The 26,607-nt window shown below is 44.6% G+C and overlaps 1 protein-coding gene across 1 annotated transcript; it reads right to left on the bottom strand.

The window, feature by feature from the left end:
- Positions 1-1,841: 1,841 nt before the first annotated feature.
- Positions 1,842-25,908, bottom strand: LOC142583699 (uncharacterized). The gene is made up of 3 exons (XM_075694186.1): positions 25,791-25,908; positions 24,018-24,299; positions 1,842-2,819 (listed from the first exon to the last, which is right to left on the bottom strand). The coding sequence occupies exons 1-3, from the start codon at positions 25,906-25,908 to the stop codon at positions 2,644-2,646; spliced, it is 576 nt and encodes a 191-aa protein (XP_075550301.1). The 3' UTR covers positions 1,842-2,643.
- Between the last annotated feature and the right edge of the window lie 699 nt (positions 25,909-26,607).

Raw genomic sequence — 26,607 nt, 5'->3', positions numbered from 1 at the left:
AGCTCATTACTTCATATGATTCGATGTTCTAGCCCATCGAGGCTACAGCCTAATAACTAAGTATGCGGGCAAGACGCGAATCTGTCTACACGCCTTGATCTGCAACCAAAGGCAGTCCGGCCAATTCCTGTACGTTGAGGTTTAGTAAGCTTAGTATTGACGGTAGAACCAAGCAAATGGTCTACAATAAAAGACAAGACCTTCTCTCTCTGATATGACAAGCGTCAGAGATGGTTCTTGAAGAAAGCACAGGCCGGTGCACACCTACAGAAGCTGACTTCAATTCCATTGTCCAGACGACCTCGTCCAGGCTACCTTTACACTGAATAGAGTAATTCCTAATAGAACCATCCATGTGCGTGTTCTTAGCTGATAAATAGATTGGGTTTTCTGTTTTATCGGCTACTACAGTATAAAGAAGGCTTACGCATTTTAAACATTTTCCCCGCTCGGTCTAACGTGTGGCTTCTAAAGGTGAAGCGAGGAGCGAAAAGGCTTTTGCAATATGTTATCAATTTACCAGCCCACATTTACAGTTATAAGCAGATGCGTCTTAAGAATCTTTCTCCATATAATTACGTCTTAATATTCCTCATTCGCATGCCGCTCTTGGTAAGGGTTCGATACCTTTGCACATGTTCACACAGAAGCCATTATGTTACCCTGCTTTTCCCGAAAAGCGCTGGTCGAAATAGCGGCGATAATACTAGCGAAGACGAGCGGCATTGGAAAGATATGCCATTCCAGGAGAAGGTAATGTAGAAGCACCAACCTTGTTTGAATGTAACAACGCCCAAGTTATCCAGGAGTCATTTAGTAATGTAGCAAGTTTTTTTATGCACAGCTTCTTAAACCATATGTTTCTTTCAATGCAAAATCAAGTGATCACCCACACAGACAGTAACTTGGCACACTGGTACGTCGTTGTGATTGCAGGTAAAAGAGAAAGGAGACGCTTTTTTTCTATTTCTTATCGCTGATATCTGGAAGACGAAGATATCCCTTTACTGCAAAAACGCTTCTGATTATTCGGCGAACATTCCGGCATCAGTGAATCACAGGGGCACTCACTTTACAACTGGCATATTTTTTTTTAATTCACTTATTGTTGCCCCTTTTTTGTGGCCCATTTTTTTCACTCCTTCGCTCCATGACACCATAACACATTACGTTGTGTTGTATGGTGAAACAAGGGACTCCAATTGGCAAACCATAGACTGCTCGAGTCATGGTGCGTGACTAGACTACCTGCACATTGCTGCGACTCATATCCACAAACCTCCATACTTTCAGACTTTGCGACATGCACTGCGTAAAACCTGCACAAAATAGTAAGGACGTAAGTTTGACCATATCTGATATATGCCATTCAAATTAATTAATTTGTTAACTAATTAATTGATTTCATCATTAATGTGAGTACTTTCATAGCCTGTAGGGCGTTACAGAAGGTAATGGGAACCTTAAAAATTTAAAAAAATCACCGAATAGAAATATGAGGTAGCACGTTCATCAAGCGCATAAGCGCATAAATGTGGAGGGAACTGTACGCATCACCAATCAGTTGTATAGCATTTGTTTCAGTGCCTCACTAATTTGAAGTTATTTACAGTAAGCACCAACAAAGGCAATGCTTCGCATCATAGATTCCAAGATTTGCGTTGGACCTGCATAATGTTAAGGAATAAATTGAGCTCATTTTTAACATGTGCTCGCGGCATCTCACAATTTAACTCCTCTAAAAAAATAGTAATACATCTAGTTCCGCGTTCCTTTGCGAGCCGAATCAATACATGTAGAAATAGAACCAATAGACGCAGAGCAAAGCAATGAGTCGCAGCAATGTTTTCCCCAAAATTTTATTGAGAGATATCCATTTGAGCGAAAACAATGCAATAAAACAGGGCATAAAAAGAATCAGGTTACGGCGCTGGAAAGAAAACACATATGAATTGTATGCAAAATAATATGCGATAGAGAGGGGAAGGCACCCGAAGTATGGTGTTTTAGCTGGGTGTGAAGTTCACCTCACTCAAAAACTAAACACAGCGAGGGGGTTGAAAGTTGTGCATTCATAATCAATCGATAAATTATCCCGTTCATCCAATAATATTTAAATCAATGAATCAGTTACTAAGCTTTTAATTCGAGCAATCAATTAATGAAAGAATTTATCCCTTTATTTCCAGCGGAAGGAGATGCCGATGGCATCGGAGAAAAAGCCGGACTGAGCTTGTCGAGGCATCTGAACGCAACGCAGTTTATCAGCCTGGCGCAAGCAACACAACATAGGTTCGTGTAATTCTAAATACAAAATAGCAAAGTTGCAAAATATCCACACGCTTATACATATACGGCGAAAGATTACAAAAATGGCAAACCACAAACCAACAGTACAATAAATAAAACCGCATACGTAATGACATCTCATAAGATTGTGCAAAAGAATCAAAGTATCGGTTTAGAGAAACTCATTCCATTCACGCCTACGGCATGATTTGCTGTCAAGACTGTTTTCTGCAAGCGTACCATTCAAAGCATAACTTCAATCACATTCAATAACATGTTCAGACTTCAATTTATTCTCACGCGACGGAGCAGTGTGTCAGCTGGGTGTTATCAGCGTGCAGGGGCCGAACGCTGTCACACTTTCAGGCAGAAGGGGCTCCCACATGGCCCGTAGCAGCAGATGGAGGCTTTCGATTTACAGCCTAATTGAAAGCAGGTGGCGTTGTTGCGTGGACCCTCACAACCGTCCGGAGGGGGCACGAACGTAGGACAGCGGAACGGAGCCCGCCGTGAACGTCTGGGGCCGACACCTGTAAAGCACAACAAATCTATTATTTACTCAGGCGCATGCTACACAAGTGCAGTGACGTGGCACTTGGGGGACGTACTTGTGGTTTTGTTGTTTGTTCGCCGATGTTAGAGAAATTGATTGATGCGACCAAAGTAGGATAGATAAGATTCGCCACCAACCTAGTGTATGCACTAATTCTTCCATTTCGTTTCTGAAAAGGGCTTGTCATGTTCCAGCAAGAAAAACGCTCTAGCAAGCACAGCGGCAACCTGATCGGTTTCGAGCGAAGTTCTCACTGGATACTGCCGGCTGAAGAAGAACTGCTCACCCCCATTGAAGCCACTAAGAAGATTTCCAAGGACACTGCACCGTCTCTTCGTTGTCCTATTTCGCGGCGGCCATAGCAAAGCTTCGGATGTTGTTGACAAGGGTTCTAGCGGTGCACCCCCTTTTATATGTCTCTGCAAGCCTTGAAAGCGGTAACCACGCTTTGCTTAATAGACGGCAGCAGAGTGACAAACACCACCTTTTCGCATCACTGAAATCTTGCACAAATAAATACACCACTGTAAGAAGTACGATGAACTGATCAGGAATAATTTTATTTGTCCGTGAGATTAGAGTAAGATATATAGGGTGGCCCGGCTAACGTTAGCCAAGCTTTTCCGCCAAAACAAAAGATTAAAAAAAAACACTGTCCGTGATACAATTATAGGACCTGCGCTACTCAGTCATTTGACGACCACACACCGTAGGTCTTCAAATTGCGCCTTGCATGGTATTTGTTCAAGGCTTTTTGTTGGATGCACATACTTTTAATGACATCAATATATATATATATATATATATATATATATATATATATATATATATATATAATACGAAGATATCATAATCAGCACCGGTGTCGTGATTTTTTCCTCTTCCTTCTCTGTTTCGAACTGTTAATTCCCGAAACATGAATCACCACCAATTCGCCCAAGTTTCTCTTCTAGAACATATTGGCTACGGTTAGCTGCAACGCACGGTATAACAGACGATGTACGCTGTTCCACAGAACTTCACTTCAATCGAAGAACGGTCAGAAAAGTTCGAAGCCTAAGTCTCAGCTTTTACTATTTCCTGCATATTGGACCATAAACAACTTTTTGTGCTTAAATATCCTGTGATAAGTAGCACCATATCAATGAGTTCACAACCAGACATAATCGAGCAGTGACATGAGAAATCGTTGCGTGCTAGTACGCAATGCATGCGCGAGATATACTTATTGCACTCTACTAGAGGTATTGACTCTACGAGAGGTGATAGTTTCTGCCCGTTCTAATTAAGAAAACGGCGGCACTTAAAGGGACACTAAAGTGAAACAATAAATCAGTTTAGACTAATGAAGCAGTGTTTGAGAACCCTGCAGGCAGTCATTTCAAGAAAATAGTTTGATTATTAGATGAGAAAATGAAGGTCCAAGTATCAGTATTTGAATTTCGCGCCGAAACCCCAGCGCCGGTACGTCAGCGTGACGTCAGGGTTTCCAAAGTATGTTTTCGCATTTGGGCCGCGTTGGCTGAATAAAGGTTCGCGAAACTTGCCATGTTTATTATTTCGTTCTTTTAGAACACAATGTAGTCAATCTGTGCCGCTATATATAATTCGTAGGCCCTAGAAGATGCCATAAAAACCCAAGACGTCACAGCCCCCAGGTTCGGGATCTTAAGTAGGTGTCGCCACCCGTATTTGGTTCTTGCGCTTTTTCTGGCTTACCAAACGTGTTATAGTTGTAAGAGTGATGTTTTTGGTGTTGTAGAACGGTAATTTACTGATGCAGAAGAAATCATTTTTCACTTTAGTGTCCCTTTAAGAAAGCCAGCGAACGCACCATGTACAAGTGGATATCGCAAGACGAATCAGGAGATGGCGCCATCATCCTGTGTGACACGCTGGCAGAGTACTTCTGAGCTCTCCGCTACTGCCGTCTCTGCAACACTCCCTCTCCTGTGTATCGCGAAATGTCTTGAATACGGACCCCTTTGGGGCGTCAGGGGTAATATGGAACGAATTTTCTACCTCTGCTATTACAACAGCTCATCTTGCTGAGCAGTTACAGTCGTAGTAGAAGCTGCCGCCGCCTGCGCTGCAGCGCTCTCAGACGACAGGATGCGGAAGGGCACCTTTAAGATATGTTATCGCTTCTTTGTTGCTCGAAGAAGCCTGTACCATCCACAGTACTGCACGGAACTACTGAGGCAGGGGGAAAGTGTGCGTATAAGCTTGTCTGAACCTGCGCATCCGCAAGGCTGCCACGTGACACAACCGCGGTTGTTCTACTGTTGTTTTTGTCAAATCCCGACTCTCAAAGTTGCGTCGCCTTTTGCAGGTGATATCGTCAATAAGTAAGAGGGTGACATGTAATTGGTTACCGAAAAAAAAATGTTAACAGTTTGCACTAGTAGTGCGAGGTCGGGTCACAGAGGAGCTAGTTCCGGCTTTTGCTAAGGCCGCTGCCTCGGCGCGATGGGCAGGGTCGGCTCTCCTTCGGCGATCGTAGTCCCGCTGGGCCGGATGCCGAGCTTCCGTGTAGGCCGCTTCTCCCTCGGGATCTTGCCTTTCTTCGGTCACCCCATAGTAATTGTACAGGCGGTTCCACGAGACGAGAGAGGTGACACGTCTGTCGGAGCGCCGGCTGCTCGGAGCTTTCTAGGCTTTGAGTGTCGTCACGGCTAAGCGAACACTCGCTTCTCCTCGTCTGGATGGATGGATGGATGAATGTTATGAGCCTCCCCTGTGGAACGGGGTGGTGGGTTGCGCCACCAAGCTCTTGCTATTATACTGCCTAATGTCCTACCTAAGTTAAACAATAAAAAATTAAGAAAAAATAAACACTATGAACTCCCACACCCAAAGCTTCTGATCTCCTATTGCTAACTCTACTTTTGTACGTCTCCGTTTCTTGTCGTTTCCCTACTTTTCGTCCACCAATCCTCCAATCGCCTCTTACTAATGCGTATTGCTGACATGTTTACTTTTCCTCTGCTCCCGCTGAACCCAAGGGCTTCAAGGAGGCCAGTGGTGCCTAAATCGACCACTTGGTAGACGGCTTCACATTCCAATAAAACATGCTCCATAGTTTTTCTAGCTTTACCGCAGCAAGCGCAAGCTTCTTGTTCCTTCTTATATCTCGCTTTATAGGGGCGTGTTCTAAGGCATCCCGATCTCGCTTCGAAAAGTAATGAGCTTCCCTTTGACTTATCATAAATTGTTTCTTTCCTGATTTCGTTTTTTCCTCTTAAGTAGCTACTCATGGCAGGTTTCCTTTCCATTGCCGCCACCGATGAGATTATTTCAGCTTCTCTGACTATACGCTTGACCGTCTTTGTTGCTGTGTTGCCCACACTACAGGCCACATACTTGCTTGTAGGCTTCATAGTTATTTTCCTTCACTGTGAATCAATGTTCTTCCTGTACAGATAGCTGAACACTCTCCCAGCCCATTTACTTTCTTCCATATTCCTCAGGCGCTCTTCATACTCAATTTTACTGCGAGCTTCCCTCACTTCAAAACTAGTCCAGCCCATATCACCCTGCACAGCTTCATTTGTAGTCTTCCCGAGAGCGCCCAATGCGAGGCGACCCACTGACTTTTCGTTCCCGTCGAGTCCTGATTGTACCCCTGATTTAAAGAAAACAACCGCATTTCGAAAAGTAAGTCCTGGAACCAATACACCTTTCCACATACCTCGGAGGACCTCGTACCTATTGTATCCCATAGCGCTCCGTGCTTCATTATGGCTGCATTTCTCTTCCCCTTCACTGTTATTGTTTTTTTCTGTGTTTCCATATATCTATTGCCCTCGTTTATCCATATACCAATATATTTATATTCAGTTACCCGATGTATTTCCTGGCCCTGTATCTCCACTGTCTGTTCACTGTTTTCACTGAATACCATAACATCTGATTTTCTAACACTAAATTTCAAAGCTAAATTGTTGCCTTCCTGTCCACAGAAATCACTTTGCTTGTTGGCTAGCAACACAATGTCATCCGCATAAAATAAACCTGGGAGCTGCGGCTCTAATACTGTACTCACCTGTTTGTATGAGAGAATAAATCTGATATTACTTGCTTCTAGTGCCCTCTTCCTCCTCACCATGTACATCATAAACAGCAGCGGCGATAAAGGGCACCCCTGTCTGAGTCCCTTGTTGATATGAACTTTCTCTTCGCTTCTCATCCCTTCCCATTCTACTCAAACGGTATTTTTTAGGTAAATCTCCCTCAGAAGCTGTAGACAATCGTCACCTAAGTCTTCCCCTTTTGGAATATCCCCAAAATGTGGCGGTCTGCGTAGTCATAGGCTCCTGTAATGTCTAAAAAGGCCACATATAATGGTATGCTTTCTACTTTTGATATTTCAATACACTGAGTAAAAACAAATAAGTTATCATCTAAACGCCTATTTATTCTGAAGCCATTCTAAAGTTCTCCCAAAATGCCATTATTATCTGCCCAAGCTTGAAGCTTTAATTAGATTGCCTGCTTTGCTAGCCTGTATATTACCAATGTAAAGGTCAACGGTCTATACGAGTGAATTCTATCTTTCTCCCCCTTGCCTTTCTGAATTAAATTCATTCTACTTTGTCGCCGACTGTCTGGTATACGTCTATCTTTTAAAGTTTGTGTCAATGCTTCAATGCTTTCACAAGAGCTTCCTTACTTATTGGTCCTAGGTCATTAATCAGCCTAACAGGAACCTCGTCTAGCCCTGTGGCTGTACGCTTAGGAATTTTCTCTTCCGCTTTCTTCCAGTTGAAATTTGTCAGCAGGAGCTCCCTTTCCACTTGGGTCTCTTTCATGCTCTTTTTTTTTCAAATACAACCTCGTCATTGCCTTGGAAAGATTCGGCTGTTATTTTTCGGATGTAATTTATTGCCGCTTCTCCTTCCGGTCTGTTTTCATCTTCGTCTATGATATGTTGTTGTATTGTTGTTGACTTCCTGCCTAATAATTTTATGTGGTTCCAAAATATTCTAGGTGCGGCCTTCTTTTTCTCACGTATTTCTGGCAACCAACGTTCACTTTTACGTTTTAATTTTGCTTGCACCACCATTTGAACCATAGACTTTTTCTCCCGGTATATTTCCCATTTACTGGCTACTTATTCCTGCGGCAACTGCGCCTTCTTTGCCTGCCTGTGCTCTCGAGATGCTCTCCGTCGTTCGGCGATCGCTTCTCGTATCTCCCTGTTCCACCAGCTTTTCGGTTTTGTTTTTGTTCCTTTCCAACGAACATGTTGTTTCTGTCGGTATAACACTTAGAAACTCTCCATATTCTCACTCATAACTTGGTCATTTGCCAATTTCTTCCTCGGCTCTAGTGACTATATTTGCTATTTGTTCAGCGTTCAAATTTGGATTGGCATTTTGCGCTCCTTGTTCTCTTTCGCAACTACATATCCCATTTTTAAAATGATGCGTTTATGGCCATTCTCTATGCTGCTAAACCCTTCCTCATCGATGACCATTTCTCTCAACTTATCATGAATTCATTCTGCCATCAGACAGTAATCGATGGTCGATGGCTGGTTTCCCACTTCCCACGTGATCTGCCCTTCACACTTAGGCCCTGTATTCATGATAACATGGTTATGTTGCTCACAAAGGTCTAGCATTAACTTCCCGTTGTTGTCGGTATAGCTATCTAAAGTCTGTATATGGGCATTCATGTCACCCAATAGGACAATGTCAGCACCATCCACGAAACCCTTAATATCAGCGCTTATGCATTCCACTAACTCTTTATTCTTCTCTGTGCAATTATTTCCGGTCCACAAATACGTAACGCCCAGCCAAGTTTTTTTCCCACTCATTGTGCCTGATAACCGAAGATGCTCTTGACATCTTGGATTTACTGTTTTCCATTTGGCTCCCTGATGGATGAGCATTCCGACTCCCCCTCCCTTTCTTTCCGACTTAGTTCTGTTGCACCCTTCCCAAACATAATTCTCAATAACTGGCGGCTCTTCGGAGTCTCTAAGGTGCGTTTCTGTAACCGCATACACCCCTATTTGTTCTCTATTTAACTGCTCCTCAATCTCTGCCCACTTTTCCTTTCTTCTGCCGCCCTGCATGTTTACGTAGCCTATTGCATGGCGAGCTCTTTCTTGCTTTCCTACTTTTCTTGCTATCGACGGCGATGCTCTTCTGAGCTTCCCCTAGGGGACCTTCTTCATTACTATATAATCTGGCCTCCAGAGCGCCGGCGGGCCCCCCAAGAAAGAAACGGCGAGAGGGGAGCGCACGCATGCACAGGCGAGAGTGCGCCCTACGCGCGTGTGTGATGCGAGGGAGGAGGTTGCGTGGCTAGGCGACGCGCAGCTGGGCCGCGTTTTCTGTAGGCTCGAAATGGACCAAACGAAAAGCTTAACAGCTCCGGTGTAAAAAGTTATTGAATAAAAATGGGCGTTACTGAGTTGAAACGTAATCGAATAAATACGAAACTACGCAATAAATGTAATTTATTATGAGTAATAATTTACTTGTTATTGGTTACGCGCAAGTCTGATTCGAGATGAGCTAGCTCAGCTGTTGAAGCATATCTCTTTTTTTTTTCGTAGTAGCCTTTATCGCAAAAAAGTAATAAAGGGATATTTGATGAAATCTAACGTATACTTCTCTCTTGTATTCTGTGCTACGAAGAGCGAATGTTTTGTTATTTACTTAATATATTCATTCCTGGTGCGACACGCTACAGCAACTTTACGTTCGTGGATAAATAAGAACACGTTTTTTCCCACTGTTGATGCAATAAACAGTAAACGACACGCTTTCGGCAGTGCGGCATATTGAAATCTAAGGAGCTTTTCGGTGCTTCAACAGCTACATTCGCGACTGGTTGGAGCACACATTACTTTGGTACTCTAACTGACGTCGATACAGCTGCTTGTTTAATTAGTTATTCGTTACATTGCGTGCATTTATCACATAGAAAAGGTTAACGTAAGTGTTATATTGATTATGCAAGAATGACTTTTCTCAACTTTTGCGATTTCAGCACTGGCAGTAGAGTTCTTCGTGACCACGCTAGAATCCTGGACCTATCTTTTAGCGGATATTTTTGACCCTGCGGTCGTATAGGGACGGAGTACTCCCTATAACTAAGCCGGATCACTTATATTGTTCCTATGACAAAGCATGCGCTACTACGGCACACCATGGCCAAAGAACAAGGCTGAAGTAAAGCTCGTGCAATCTCCATGCAAATTCGTAACGCAACAATATTTGCAAAAGAAGGCTATAACAAAGCGCTGTTAACTTCAATCGCTTCATGTTTCGTCGGTGGCAAATAAACAACGCTGGTGTGCATGTGTCGGAGCAGGAAATCTAGATATTCCCGCACATGTTACATTAAGCAGAACAGCAGGTGTAGATTCGCACGAGATGGCGCTAGACCATCGGAAGGCATAATTCGTGGCACCAGTTTTCAAACACTCGGCTTGCTCAACCCCCATTCTTCTACGTTCACACAAGGTTGGCGTCAACGGTGTTTGTACACCACCAGCAGTAGTCGTTTTGTGCATGGCGGTGTATACCTGCATTGTGCCTGTGCATTAGTTTGCGCTCAGTTCGGAACATCTTTAAAGGCTCCTTACATGACGCGCGTATTCTTTGAATGGGTGTGCAGCGCGACCAAGACGTTCTCTTGACGGTATGATCATAACACTCCGATTAACTGCTGCCTTACCTCTGACGCACCAGGTTCCCCCGCAAGGCTTGGGGCAGCATTCCAGACCACGGGCGGCACAGCTCTCCGGAGTGCACTGGCTGTAGGCGCAGTCGCTGAACACGCCCCTCGTGCTCGGACACGCGCTTTCGACCCAAGTGGCGCACACGACCAGCGCGAACACCGCGACCGCCAGACGCACCATCGAAGCGGTGGGCACAGAGAGCGTCGTGCTTCCAAATGGGGTCGCTGTGGTTGACAGCTCGAGTAAACAACCTGCGCGCCGTTGCTCGCTGTCTCGTCACACGCTATTTTCGAAGGTGCGGCTTGGTGTAGAAAGCGTGCGCTGCCACCGCAGGAACAATGGAAGAATCGCCGGAGCGAAGCGGGCTTGGCGACCGGGATGCGCGAAGGGTGCAATGAAAAGAAACAACGGAGCGCGTGTCAACTCTTATCACCTCCGATTTCCGCGTTCGCACGCGAGCAAGCTGTCATTTTGTTGCATTTTTTTTCTCTTTAGAGGAGGACATGGTGTCCGCAACGCGGGTCTTTCCTTTTCGTTATTGTTTCATTACAAGGCATTCCAGAAGCGCGTGCCAAAAACTTTATGAGTTTCGTGGCTGTTTTTTGTTGCTGTCTACATTTTCTTTTGACGTCAACTGATACCTGTCGCCTCCGATTTGACAGCGAAAGGAAATCCCCCTTTTACTTCCTCCATCTGTGCCTACAGGCGCCCCTATCAGGCAGGAACCACGCGTCCCGTTACCCTGTTTGCATCGCACGTAGACGGAACGTGTTTACATCCTGGCGAGATACAGCGGGCGTAGGCGATGGCTTCATTTCACCATAATGCCACGTGGAGCCACCGTCTATTGCCAAATGCCATGTCCATTTCAACCTTTGGCGGAACTTTGAAAACATTGGCAAGCCTTAGGCAGCGGAGCTATGTTTGTTTTTTATTCTATAAATATGCATAAGAAACCACTATTTCTTTTCGTATATGGTTGTTCATTATAAGGAAAAGGGCAATGGCAGTAGCTTCGCTCAAGTATGTAACGTTCAAATATTGAGCGGTACTTTTTTTTATTGTAAATGTGTTACTTGCCTTCGCAGGGAGTCGAAAAATGCATAGCTCTCGTAGGCTGCTTTGCACGGCACTCTTAACCTTTCTCTACCCTTCGTATTTAGTGTTACAGCGAAGCTGTTAAGGGGAACTTCGCAGTGGTTCTGTAAGCCTCCGTATACGGCGGCGTCAAATTTAAATGCAACGAAACTCCAGCCAGAGCATCAAATTTGCGTTGAAACAGAATAATTATTTAATATAACAAGGAAGTTGCCCAGCGTGTATATCATTCAAATAGATGTAGATTGCTTGCGTGTTTTTAACCATGTTAATTCGTTATTAGGGTTTCTCACGTCGCATTATCCCGGTCCCACGTTGGAGGTGAGCAGGGAGGATTTTGTATGGTTTAGCTGACGCCGAGATGCTTGAACGCAGTTGTAGAGGCCGTCACCTGACAATTTGCTTTGAAACGTAAACAATAAAGGTTACTTGGCTATTGGAGGTGGCGATATACCGTGGCGGTGCCTGCCGTCAAGTCCTGAATGTCGTTTGATGTTGCACGGCGTCCGAGATTGCGCGCGCTGGGGAACCCTAGGAGGCTTTAAAAAAAGAAAAAAAAATCTCGAGTGGAGATGATGATTTAAAGGCAAGGCCGGCTGCGGCAGTTTAACCACAGGAGCCGTACGGATGTGTCTCGGTGTGTCTGTTTGTGTAACTGCTATTAAGATGAAACTTGAAAGTCCGGCAAATTATATGGTTTATTTCATGATCTCACTACTCCGCTAATGGCAGCATGTTTGCCTGAATCAACGAAGTTTTATTTTTATTTCAGTCCAGAATTTATTTTAACAAATAAAGACCAGCTGAAGTGCGACTCATCTCCATCTACTTGAGCACTCTTATAACGATCAAGTAGCGGCAACGCTGGCTTCAACTCCGCTGGTAAGAATCTGCGGAGGCTGCCACAAGAGAAGTTGGATCTCGTACCGGAACGTCTGCTTCAGCGCAGTCAGGTGCTTAGTTCTTAGTCCTGCTGCAGCTGAATGTTGGCTAGTTGCAGTTGTTTAATCCAACAGCGCTTGTTCATTTTAATATTTTTACGTTTTATACACTGTATGAGAATACACGATGTTCATTTGTGCCGAAGTGAATCAGATTTTGCTCTACGTACTGTCGCAGAAATAAAGGAGCAGGGTAGTTTTTACGCAAGATCATGTCTCGGTAAATCCCAGTGGCAAATATGAGGTGTGCATACAGATCTACGAAATAACAAATTTGAATCGCAAGATGGAGTTAGACTGTTGAATACGTGAACACGTCCTTCATTTGTTTTAAACATTTCAATGGTTGCGATTGATGAGGTTCGAAAGTTAGTAGCACTTATTTTTTATTTTTTTATTTTCTCGCGGACGACAAACCCACGCACTCTGCATGGCATCATTTGGATCAGTCAGATTGTTATTTTTGGCTACGTCCAGGAGATGTTGCTTCATTATCTGCGTAGCTTGATGCTATGTGTATCTTCCTCATTTAACTTACTATCTATATCGCTCGTCCATAAATCTCTGTAGCAGCTAAAGTTTTATCGCCGGTACAATGTGAAGTCTTATGGATCCGCGCACCCCATTATTAGCATACATGCGGAGCGTATCCTGCCATGAAGTCTTGTTTTGTCCACATGCGTTCAAATGCACAATAAAACAGGCGATATCTCGTTATAAGCATCCGTTTTTAGCGCCAAAACTACTTTGAGAGAACACATATTTTTTAAAATGTGGCGCAAAATAAGTGTCGTGGGCGGATTCAATGTCGATGTTCAGTGCTCAGCGTTTGCAATGCCGTACCCGGAGTGCATAGCTGCTAGCACATTTTGCGACACCGGATGAATTTGAGCACGCAAAGCTGTCGCACTTCTAAAATGACATGTAAACCATCGTCCTTGTGTGTGACATGGACTCGGGCGCTCAGTGGTCGAGTCCATGCTGGGCTTTGTCGCATGGTGGGTAGGATGATTCAACGATTAGAGGTTATTTATATCTCTCTATTCTGATTCTTTCTGCTGGTTTTTATCATGTATTGTTCAAACATTTCGTATTATATACACGTCGCGTGGAGTAAAGTCCGTCTTGTCTTCTTTAGCGCCGACATGTGGATGACCCCTTCTTTTTGAACAACATGCCAGGGGGGGGGGGGGCATTTCAGACGTAGCGCTGTCTGCGGTGCAACTTTGTTAATATTGGCTATGTTTAGCCAAAATTTAGCCAACTCAAATTTAGCCTACTCTGCATCTCATTCTCACCCCTTGCATTGTTGAGACAACATTCTCATACCTCTTTCAGGATCCTACGCCATTCAAGTAACTAAATTTCCCCTTTTCTTGAGATGTCTCACAGACAGATAGGCAGATCCCAGATAAGCGATAGCTTTGTAATTTTCGCAAAAAAGAGTTTATCATCAAACAAGAGCACCTAATGGGAGGAGGAAAGTCGTCACAATTTGTTTGCTTTTACTGTAAAATTAGGTAATGTTATATTATGTTTATTCGTAGACGGCGATATGGTAGTCATGACTGCCTTGAATGGCGCTGCTGGCAAATAAGATAAGAAAATAGGAGTCAGATACTTTCTTTTACTTGTTTTTCAATATACGGGAAAGGTTATCAGCAACAGCAACCCTGCCGCATCTTGAACGCTGACAACCTTTGACCCAAAGTTAACCTACTGATAATAAATTGTTGCAAAAGAATTAAAAGAAAGATAATAAGGTTGCAAAAAGAATTTCTTTCGAAAGCATTTTAAGCAAAGGTTACAGCAGCATGCAAATGACATCCAAAAGAAAGGTACTGCCTCAAACACCATTTCTGAGTGCGTGGTGTCTTTCTCTAATGAAATAGGCTGGGGCCAAACACGTAATATTGCACCCGAAAGCAGGCATATGCCACTTTTCCATTTTGAATCCAGGTTCATCCTGACTGTAGTGCGCAGACTCTGAACCACCATGACAGCAGCTTACCACACCTGTACGCGCGATGCTCGCGCCACCGCTTCAAGCCCATATAGCCTTCTGCTTACTCGCATCACTCTCACTGTGAGCAATGATCTGATCGTGTGCGACCTCACACTTGCTTTACTTTTTCACCAACCATTTTTTTCCTTAGTCAGTGTTCTGTTTTTTGCGTCGTGCCTCTTTCCGACCCGACGGAATTCCGTGAAACCTCTGGTTTCATCTAATAGTAATGTGTGGTGAAATTTTCCTTTCATGGGCCTGTTCGAGACGTTACCAAATACTTGCTTTCTTGTTTTTCTTATTTTAGTATGTCATGCAAAATTTGTAGTTGGTTTCTGGGGTGTCCTCGGTGAACTAAACAAGGCTCCTTGTTGATATCGATCAAAATAAAGGGGCAGGTTATGGGTAAAAGTTTAAGCAAAGCTAAAGCGCGTAGGTTAACTGTGGCCCTTGCAATAAACTACGTATGCCAGTACTCCGGAGCGTTACGAGTTTGCTTTAGGATGGCGCAAAATTTAGGCCCTATGCTATGGTGTAGCTACAAAGCAGCAACGAGTCTACATTTAGCCAACGCGGTGGGAAAGCTATGGCAAATACGTGTGTGTGAAGATTTATGCCTGTGGATTGAGATAGTATTCAGAAAACATTGATTCACGAAGTGCTGCAAAGCGTTATACGGCCCTTTGCTCTACGTTTCTCATTATCGCGAAATAACCCTACGTTACACAAAGTTAATATTTGGCGTACATGTGGAGCTGTTATAGGGTATGTGCAGGTAAAGTACAAAATGCGGTGCGTTAATGGTCGTTTTTGCAATGGACGCGTATAAAAGTGCTCCGAAGCGCTTTAAGACATTTTTATACGAGGGGCCCGAAATTTAGAATGCTGCCCTCCCTTAATTACAAATAACCCCGAAGTAAAATTTAGTGAACGTGGGTGGAACGTCATGGTGACATTCTTTTGAGGACATAAATTTCATGTGGATCAAACTTAGGCTTTGCAAAACTTAATCTTTTCCCAACATCTCCGAAGCCTTACATGGTCATATTACGCTGTTTCAGAGTGACCATTAGCAAAGCTTCCGCTCCACTCAGATTCCACACCCTGAGGCAGTGCAGATAAGTGCCCAGATCAGGTATATTTCACAGCGATTGTGTTGTGTCTACGTCTTCCTTCGTCTTCAGTGCGCTGTTGCTTATTTTCCGGCAATCAATATCAACTGCCAAGTTTTCCATCCTCTTAACACGTTTAGCCTAGACGTGAGCGATGTGCTATCACATTGGTTGTAAAACGCAGCAGTGGACGCCACCGCACGCTCCCCTGAATCGGTTTAAAAGTGGAGTGGGGCAAGTGTTATTACGTTAACCTAATTACGTTAATTCCGTTAATAAATATGTTCATTGACGTCAGCGTCGCGTGCCCTCAGATTTGAGCTGGCTCAATAGGAGCTCTTCATTCTCTGAGATGGTCTTTGGTCACTGTCGTGCCCTGACAACCGAAGGCAAGCATCACAGCTCTTCGTGACTTTTTGATAGGCAGTATACTTAGCCCATTTCCTTCAAAGGCGACCCAGTGCGAACACGCTCATTATCAGACTTTGTGCACGCTCACGTGGACTTTCGATATTTCGGTCTCGTTTATTTTTAAGTGTTTTTATTTTGTGGCCATGGCTGATCAGATCCCGTCTGTATTGGTAACACACGCTGGTGATTGTGTGCTCGCTCTGGCTTAGGTGGCTTGCATATCCCCAAAACTGCAAGCTTTATATTGTGCAGCATGCAACGCCAGGGTTAAAAGAGCGCAGGCATGATATTTTCGACTGCGAATTTTTTACGCTAAATAAACGCGCGGGAAGTCTGTTCCCTGTGAAAAACTGCCAAGGCTCACAGCACCGTACATGATGCAATTTATTATCCTTTATAATCCGACGATTTCGTTTTCCAGGAGGTCACTGTGTCGTTACGTCATGATGCAGAAGGTGGCCACGTCGGAGCAGGAAATTGCGACGTTCTTACACTGGCTTTTGCTCGCTCATTCGTCTGCTGTGCTGCCTCTACATCGGCCCTCACAACGCGTAGCAGCACACGAACACTTACAAAAACAATGAAGGCAAGTTTTTAATTTTTCTGTATTTCCAGCCCCAATTTAAAATCTGGTAGGTAAATCTCATGTCACAATTTCAAAGTCTTTCCTCCTACTTGGGCAGCTGCGCTGTAGTAAAGGTTACCCGAACTACCAAGGTCAGATCAGTGATTACTTTCGACTGCGATGCATTCCCATCGTCATCGAATAACGATTGCACAATAGCCGAGAGAACGCCGTCAGGAACCTTGGAGGTCATGGCGAGCTGTAGCGCGAACCTCAAGGAGGTGTCGCCACCCGTCTCTTGTTATCGCCCCTTTTAGGCTTACCAGACCAGCACTCACGCTAAGAGTGCTTTTCTTGGCACTGAAGAAGCACGGTTTATTAGCGTAACCTAGCAAATATTTTTGTTTAGTGTCCCTTCAGAATAAAAAAAAAGAATTGTTTATCACGAAATACTTATTTCGCTGCTACCACCTTGGACAAGCAGCTCGTCTCCTATTACTATACTAATCGTGACTGGTCGTACATGCCACAGGTGGAGGAAGCCAGAAAAACACTTCTGCCATTCCCTTAAGGAAACCGAACTGAAGGAATGTCCGTGAAATTATTCCGGGCATCCGAGAGTCGGCAGTTCATAGGAATCTCCCTTTAACAATGTTGAAAGCCTTTATTTAGTTATTTATTCACATTACTTTACATGCCCATTGAAGGGAATTGAGTAAGGGGGGCAACACTAATTACATGGCAAAATAGCAAAGTGATACATCGTTATACAATATTAATAACAATGAATTCAGATTATCATGGAACATTTCACACAATTTTATCGCAGAGATGAAGAAATTTTAAAAGAGAAACTTAGTAGGTGGTGTACGTATAAAGCGGTTGCGGGTGCACACTCAAATGAATTACCTACATAGTCTTGTACGCGACATTGATGAAGGAATTGTATTACATGGGGACAGCATGAACGGTAAATGAGTTGGAAGGTTACTTGGGACGGGCAAAAGGGCGCAATTTAGAAATCAAGAAGCCATGGGATACCTAAGAGCAACCTAGCGGTACACTCAGGTATCAGCCGTCTAAGCTCGTATAAAGTGGCATACAACATGCCTGGCGTAAGGCGGGTCGACGATCAAGCCAGCTCCTGCCCGCTATTTGTTTTATAAATGGATGTTTATTCTGACAACGTATCGAGAAGACTATTTGCAAGCCTAGAGCTCAGTGAATCCTTCACCCGAATGTCCCCGGTATTCGGTAGCAGTAGTTTTCATCGCAGCCATTGCTGCAGCAGATGGATCCCTGCGTGGAGCAATTCAGTTGTTCACAAGTCGTGTTACTCTTTGGAAATCGGCATTTAGTGGCCCGACGAACCACTGGTGGACAGATCTCCGGATATCTTGATGGCGGACCTGTGCCTGGAATTTTGCAAAAGAAAAAAGAGACCATAGACGCAGAAATTCAACATTATAGCCAAATACTTGTTTTTATTATTCTTGGTCGCCCTCTACCAATTTGTCCCCTTTGAAACAAGCAAAGTTCGGACATTACACAATGTTCCATTGTCTGGTCTTGAGTGCAAGAAGAAAATTGGATTACCGTTAACTGCAAATTTTATGAACCTGGGACATCCGTGTGAGCTAAAGGTGGACCTTTTATGGTGACCGCCGCATTGGATGTTCTTTCTTTAGTGGGACAGAGGCTTCTCACTCCGTACTCTCTATTTTGCGGTACGTCTTAGAGCTCGGCGCAAACCATGTACGCGCGTGCAATTACTCCGAAAAATGTACTGCGACAATGCTTCTTTACAAGTCCCAAGAAGGATTAGCCTAGCCATTCTGACAGTTGGCAGGTGAAACTACAAGCAGCTGAACACTTTCATTTGCAAGAAAAAAATGTAAGAGTTAGAGCACGTGCACCTATACTTGTCTCTAACGCATGAAGTGAAGCAGACGCACTATAATAAAGCTTATCCGAATAGGCATTAGTCTTTCTTTAAAGCGAAATTTTCTTGGCCTCTTCGAAAACTTTGAAGGTAAATTGGACCACCACGACACGCATGTGCACTGACGTCATAACCGACGCGCTTGTCACACCTCATGCAAATCGTGCCGCAAGATACATAAACGAGATGGGGGGAACCGGGGGTCCCGGTGTTCCTTAGTCGCAAGAATTTCTAACAAACAGAAAATTAAGTCATGCTAAGTCTAGCGAAAAATTATTTGCTGTTATAAAATGTAAAAATTAGCAGGCAAATGGAAATGAAATTGCACGAAAAAGAAGAGCTTGCCGCCGGGGAAGGCCGAACTGGTGAACTCTTATTGTGCAACCCGCAGCGCTGACTTACCGGAGCTCATGCGGTCACCTAATTGGATTCATAAATGAAGTAAACATAAAATGTATATTTTGTTCAGTATCGCGTTCATTGCCTCCCGGGCAAACAGTCATCCCGCAAGACCGGTCGGAGTATGGCATCACGAGGCGTGTTATCCGACTCTAGCCGAAGCACTCGGAAGGACGTCAGTTCCGGCGCGTTGATGGCGATGTAGGCTTGACTGAGGCAAGCTCATTGGTCACGTCGTGGCCGTAAACGGCCCTTGACAGCGCTCCGAGGGCTAATCTCGTAGACATGTGAAAATGCGCGGCAAGGTGAATAGGATGTTGACCGTGGTCGTAGCCCAATTGGCAAAACACCGCGCGCGTAATGCAAATGAAGTGGATTAAGTTCCCACTTTTGACAAGTTATCCTTGCGTCCAATTTCACTTTCCTTTATTACGTTATTTCCACATTTCAATAAAAATACCAATGTACAGTAATATACAACGCAAAGTGTTGTGAGCTACGGTGCTCAGAACGGTGGTATCGCGTTATGCAAGACCTCTAGCCTAGGGCACAGCCACCATACTTTATATATAACGCTTGGCTCACCCACTGTTTTACACAATTTGCGTATTCCAACGACGTATCACAAGAGAGCCGCAATATCCACCAGTAATGAAAATGCGGAGAACACGATATCGCGGCGGCCGCGAGTACATTGAAACGAAAGCACTCTTTTCCTTACTACCAAACACCAAGTTTTGTTACCGAAGGCTGTTGTGTTTTTGTTGTTTTCCTTGCGCACACTTTTAATCTTGCTTTGAGTACGAGTGAAAATACGGGGAATGCGGCAGATGGAGTGTCTTTCCTTCTTGTTGGAAGAGTGCAATAGTTGTGCCAATTCATAAAAGTGGCTGCATTAGCCACATTAAAAATTATCGACCCGTGTCCCTCTTGTTTCCATGTGCAAGAGTGCTTGAAAGAGCCATGTTTACACAACTGTCGTTTTTCTTTAGGCATAAGATCAGCATATGCAAACATGGTTTTGTTACTGGTAGGTCTGCGGAAACAAACCTTGGGCGCAATAACGCAAACCTATTATAAACTTTTCTATTACAATTCTTCAGTCAGCCCACCGCGATTGGTCAAAAACATTTTAGCCTCCCCCACTTCGCCTGCCAGTCACGCGACATCACGCAAACCGCGGCAGCTCCCCATCTGATCTAACGTGTGTACTCTTATTATGCATGATAGGAGTGAACAAAAGAAAAAGTTATTTCTGATTCGACGCCTTTTCCCAATTAGCCGACGGCTATTGGTCGTAAGCTTTCGGTCTGCACCCACTTCACCTGCCTGTCACGCGACGTCACAAAACCGCGAAAACTCGTCGCGTCAAAGTGACATGTACGCGTTAAAGACGCGTTTATATGCTGAACAAAGCTGAAATTTTCTCTGAATAGCCACATGCTACCCCGTTCCGAAATGCTTAAAGGATGGCTGTCGCCGATGGCTCAGGCACTGGGTACTCGCGCCGGCCGGAGAGTATGGGTTCATTTCCGTACAATAAAACATTTTTTTTGTTGAGGATTTTTTTAGCGGCATTTCTACCGTTCCGTTGCATGCCGCCGCGAGTTGGGGCCAGCCCCCGCAAGCTAAGTAAGGGGAAACGGACCCATCGCAGACGCTGGCACCACCCTCTTCATCCGGTTATCGATTTTCAGTGCACTGGCTCTGCCCGATTGAATCTCTTTCCACTTGATCGTGCTCCTCGCCACTTATTACCCAATTAGATAAAGACAAGCTGTTCAGTGTAGGCAACGTTATTTGTTTTTAAAGCGAACAAAAGTGACCTCCTATAAACGAGGAGAGCGTTAAGATTGGTCTATTTAGACAGCCCTGCAGGTCACTGCCCAATGGTTCCGTCGGCGGTTACGCATGCCTGACGTCAGGAGATTGGAATAAAAACATATTGGAATAGTTTTACGTTATAGGGCCCTGGGATAAAAAAACATATTGGAATAGCTTTACGCTACAAGGCCCCTTGCTTCTTTTTTGATGCTGCGGGACATTTTGCTGCTAACAGGGGACAGAGTACACTGATCTGCGGAAAGGATTTGATGTTTCGTGACTTTCTAATCCATAAACTCTTGAGTTACGGCGTTCATTCTAGCTTGCGCAGGCTGATTACAGACTACCTCTCTACTCAGTTAAATTACGTCCGTCTTGGGGGTAAGTACTGTTTGCTTTATCAATAAGCTTCCTGTGTTCCGGAAGGGTCTAATTTATTCCCATTTTTTTCAATGTCTTTCTTAATAATCTAGAAGAATGTCTGAGTCATTCGCGTCTTCTTTTGTACGCTGACGATATTACACTTTGCCGTGAAATAGGATCAGCGCTGGATTGTGAATTATTACCGGAAGATGGTAATTCTGCCGCGGAGTCCTGTGTTTCCAACTTTTTTTCATTAATAATCGAAATAAGATATTGGTCGTTTTCTTTAATTAGTTGCAAAATGTCCACTTTGCTGTAAAAATACTCACTTGATGGCATTCTTTTAAACATAGCGAGTTGTCTGGCTCCCGACAAGCTTTCAAAGAACATGTTTCAAACATTATTAATGCATCCTACGCAAAGTTAGATATCACATCAAGAACGACATAAAGTTCGCGAAAGCGAACTGCGTTTTTCTCTTGCGTTTTTTTTTGTCCTTTCAAAGGTAGGGTTTAGTTCTGTTATACTGAACTGTATTAATTTGACGAATGGAGCAAAATGTGAACGTGATGAGCGACGTTTGATTCGTATTTTGTACGATCGTTTCCTGGTACGCCGTGCACTTCGTGCCTATGACCTAGTAATGCGCATATTTTGTTACACTGCTATGAATAAATCGAGAATATCGATGCTTGTTATACTAAGCACATTACTTATCCTTGTATAAACTAATTCACGACTTCTCTTGTCCGCGCTTATTGTCGGCTGTAACGTTCTGTGTGCCTCACCCAAACTTGCGTAATCCCAGCGTTTTATGCGTGAATTCAGCTTGCAGCTCTAACGCTATAACACGTCTTAACAAAATACCTTGCGCTATTATCTTGACATTTTCAGCTCTTGTATTTGTTCTTTATCCTTACTCAATTTACGTAAGCGCTGTGTGCGAGAACACGAGAGTTTGTTCGCGCTGCGCAGAGCCCCATGCTGCAGATTCCCGTGTAGCCACGGTTCTCAAATGCCCCACTTGCATTGGGTCCCATGATGCTACCTCAAGGGACTGTCCCAAAATGGAGAAGGAAAGGGAGGTCTTGAACCAGATGGCGAGAGAGCGTTCATCTCGTCGGGAAGCTGTTGCGGCCCTTAGAAAGCGACGCTAACGACGCCGTCGCACTTCAATGAACGCAGGTGCCTACGTGAGGAGCGCGCTAGATGTGACAACCCCTCCTCCTCTGCCCCCTATAGGCCTGGTGGAGTCGAGTCTAAGGTGGTCGCGCAGAACACCAATAAAGAAGCTTGGCCCGCTCTACCAAAGCGACAGCCCCCACCACAGCTGAAGCCACAGCCGAAGCAACCGCCGGTGTCACAGTCGATGGTACAGCTGAAGCCATAGCTAAGGCCACAGCCGGAGCCGCAGTCGGAGCCACAACCAATGACACAACCGATGCTACAGCCAGATTCGCAGCCCGAGCCACAGCCGGAGCCACAGTCAGTTCAAAGGATACAGAGCAATGCGGTAGAGTCACGATATATCATCCGAAATCCGGCAAGTGGTTATTATGCTTCGGTCTCTCATAAATACTTTTCGTGCACTTTTCAGCAACTTGTATACTCCTTCAGCGCGATGTGCAGTGCAAGTGCTGGATGCTTTTAATACAGTGCTCGCAAGTCTCAAGTAAGCTCCATAGCTCACCCTCAGCCCCCTATTCGCTCGTCGACCACTGGCTCTTTGGTCGTCCCGGATGTCATCAACCCTGATCACCAGCTATGGAACTCCACTTTGGTGTTACGGTGGTTCGCTACACACACAGTCATCACTTCCTTCTGCTTTTCTGTTTTCTGTACCGTCTTTCCCTCACCCCCAGTGTAATGTAGCAAACCGGACGCTCGTCGGATTGACCTCCCTGTCTTTCCTCTCTTTGTTATCTCTCTCTCTCCCTCTACTTCTGTCTGGAATTTATTTCGATTTTTGTAGCGTCTTGTACCAGTGATCTTTCAGCTTTTCCGTTTTCTTTTCTGTTGTTTGTGGAACGCAAGTGAACCAATAGTAAGGCGTGGAGCTGTTGTTGCACAGTTTCAGAAACAAATGAAATGAAATGGTGATGCAATATTTTAAACTCTACTAAAACGATTCAGCAAGGCGCGGTTCCTCATGCAGTGCTCGCCTAGCATTAAAAAGCGCTTCGCATGCACCTTTCATTTTTTGTTCACCGTTACTTCTATTAGAATGTGCACAATCCAGTAACATGGAGCTTTCTAATGCTTCGAAATGGCTTCCAACAGGGCACCGTACTAAGCGACTCGTTAGCTCGATGACTGAAAAAGAAAGAATGAATTAAGATAAATTCCAGAGTTTTACGTGTCAGAAAAGGGACATGGTTATAAAGCACGCTATAGAAGGGGGGCTGTAAATGAATTTTGAGGACCTGTGGCTCTTCACGTACACGTAAATTGAATTACACAAGAGTTCTTGCACTTCGACCCCGTTGGAATGCCGCCGTGGCCTGGATAGAACACGCGAGCTCGAGCTCAGCAGCGCAGCGTCTCAACCACTACGCTACTGCGGCTGATTGTGACCGTGTCATTGTTCTGCCGAGGCATGGCACGTATATAGGTTCCATACGCCGGCCGCATTCCGATGGGACACGAAACGAAAATGTTTGCGCACCTTGATTTAGCTGAGCTCTGACGACCGTCAAAGCGTACCGGCTAATCGCTTATCCTCGCCATCGGCGCGCGGCATTACCCCACTACATGCAGTCTTTGGACCTTAATCCCGCATAATCCGCGAATTCCCGAAATAGCGCATGCCCTACCTTTGACGCACCAGCTCCCGCCGCACGGTTTCGGGCAGCACTCCAGGCCCTTGGCGGCGCACTCAGATGGGCTGCACTTGGTGTAGGCGCAGTTGCTGTACTGACCCCGCCGCCTAATGGGACAGCGCGCTTGCACTTGCGCCACTGCGACAAGCATCAGCAGCACCGCTGTGGCAGCGAACGTGTAGCGGCGTACCCTGCCGGCCTCGAGAGCGGTGATCGTAGGCATCTGAATGGACGGCACGCGCACACCCTCGCAGCGAGCAAACTGCGTCGTCGTCACTACAGGAAACGTTTATATGCACGCTGAAGGCACCTCCGTTGGCCGGATTACAGGTATGGGCTCTGACGTCCCGCGTGCGCTGTCACCGCAGGTGAGCGCGCTCGCAATGCAGGAACCAGCCAGTACGAAATAGCTCAGAGTGTCACGCGCTGATTTCGAAAGCGAAAGCAATGACTTAAAATCGATGGGTTTCTTCCTGATATACAGGTCAAGTAAGCAGACCATCGGCGAGGTATGAAATGACAGCGAGGATTTGTGAAATGCCGGAGCCGTCAGGACGCCGTTCTTAAGAGGAAGCTTTAGCTCGGGTACATGTATAATACATGTAAAAGAACAATTCGTCTTTCTCCGAAATCATTGCACTAAATTTAGCGAGGTTTGTTGCATTTAAAAGAAAACCCTACATTCTAGAGACTGTTTGTTTCGAATTTTTGATTTAGGTCGTCAATGCTTTATTAAACATTTGACAAAAATGAAATATCTTAAGAAAACGATACTGTTATGTTTACAACAATGCAAGTCCACAATAAAAATGATATCACAATTCTATGAATTACATGTAAGAGTACATCTAAATCGGACTAAGTTGATGTGCTATAAATAAATCCTAAAGATTTAGCAATATGGAAATACAGCTTTTTCAGACCCCTTGTACACAACGTGACAAATTCACGTAAAATATAAATTGGCACATCAAATTTGTCCGCTTTGAATGATCTAATTTAGGCCGTTTACAGAGCCGCGGTATCTGTTCTCGATGCAGAGCTATTAATTTGTAAACGTTGTGCGTCTATATTTTTTGAACTTACGAAATTTTGAAAATTCTTACAACGTTAAAGCCCTAAAGCGAAATTGCGCTTCCAACAGTCACTAGAATTTACCTTTATCTCTTAAATGCAGCTCATTTCATTAAAATTGTTCAAAGGGTTGCCTCAGTATAGCGTTTCTGCGTTTGACATGTTTTTGAATAGGCCATGTCGGAGTTGGGCCCGAGCTAATGCTTCCTCTTAAGCCGGGAATTTTCTTTCAGAAAGAATCAACCACTTTGGTCAATGGATCATTCGGAAATGGATGTGGGCGTACGTGCCTCCTGTTCGTTGACCATGACTCTTTAACTCTTTCCCTACTATGAGGACAATAGGCGTTTTTTGTAGGTTGCGCCAGATTTCTTTTTTAAAAGGGACTACTGCACTCTATATTTTATGTAATACTTAAAAGAACGCAGACAGAATGCACTTTTCACGCACAAAAGCTTTGTTACCGAGATGTATGTCATAAAGAAGACATAAATTGCCAAAATCAAGATTCTGGGATCAAATTCAACAAAATTTGTAGACACACCTCTATCTACTAAGAAAGAAATAGAACGAAAATTATGAGGTATAACAAATGTACTGCCGTCGAAGTGGCACTATCGCCGAAAAAGTTAAAATTTTTAATCGAGCAGGTATTCCACTACAAAATTAACGAAATCTGTTTGGCGTGCCAGCCTGCGGCGGTCAATCTTCCGGGCCAGTTTGCGTCGTCGTCGCTCTCAGAGTCAATGTCCGACGAAAAGGCAGCATCCTCAGACTCGCCGCTGCTCGATCCATGGATACAGTCAGCCATAAACGCAGCGGAATTGCGAGATCTGCGATCTTTCGAAGCGGCGCGCCGCTCCCGGAGGCGGCTATTTTTGCTTTCTGCTTTGACGAGCACGAAAACTTCGAAAAACGTTCAAAATCACCGCCTGCGGGAAAAAGGCGCAGTGCTTAGAAAACAAAAAAAAATAGTTATCCCCCTTCGCGTCCGAAAGCGCAGTGTGTCCGTGAGCGGCGCGGAATGTCTAGAAACCAGCATTTCTAACCGTAATTAGCGGGCTAACGATGCCCAATGGGCGCGGTACGGGAAGAGGAAAGCGCACGATGCAGCAACTACCGCGAACTTCAATACGAAAGCATTATAACTTTCATGAGGCAGAAAATCCGGCGCGATTTTTATTACCAACTTGTACGTTTATATTGAGAAAAACCCGTTTTGACATGAATCGTATTTCTTGTTGGAAAGCATGGGCGGTCGCTTGCTAGAACCACATGCCACCAGTACGTATGCAATGAAATGTAACGGAAACATGTAATATTAATTCGCGCGTTTCTTTTGCGACTGTACTATCCTTCAGCTCTGCTTTGGTATTGCTGAGTAGAAAAAAAATCGATTACTTGATCGTGCGCGTCTCCATTACTTCTGTGCACGTGGAGACGTGCACAGAAGACGGGGTTGCCGCGCCACGAATGACGCAATTGGCGTCAGCCTGTCACTCGGCTCTCA

Source organism: Dermacentor variabilis, chromosome 5 (assembly GCF_050947875.1).
Source record: "Dermacentor variabilis isolate Ectoservices chromosome 5, ASM5094787v1, whole genome shotgun sequence".
In the NCBI taxonomy this organism is placed as follows: Eukaryota; Metazoa; Arthropoda; class Arachnida; order Ixodida; family Ixodidae; genus Dermacentor; species Dermacentor variabilis.
The sequence above is the reverse complement of the archived record's forward strand: the minus strand, read 5'-3'. Positions and strand labels throughout refer to the sequence as shown.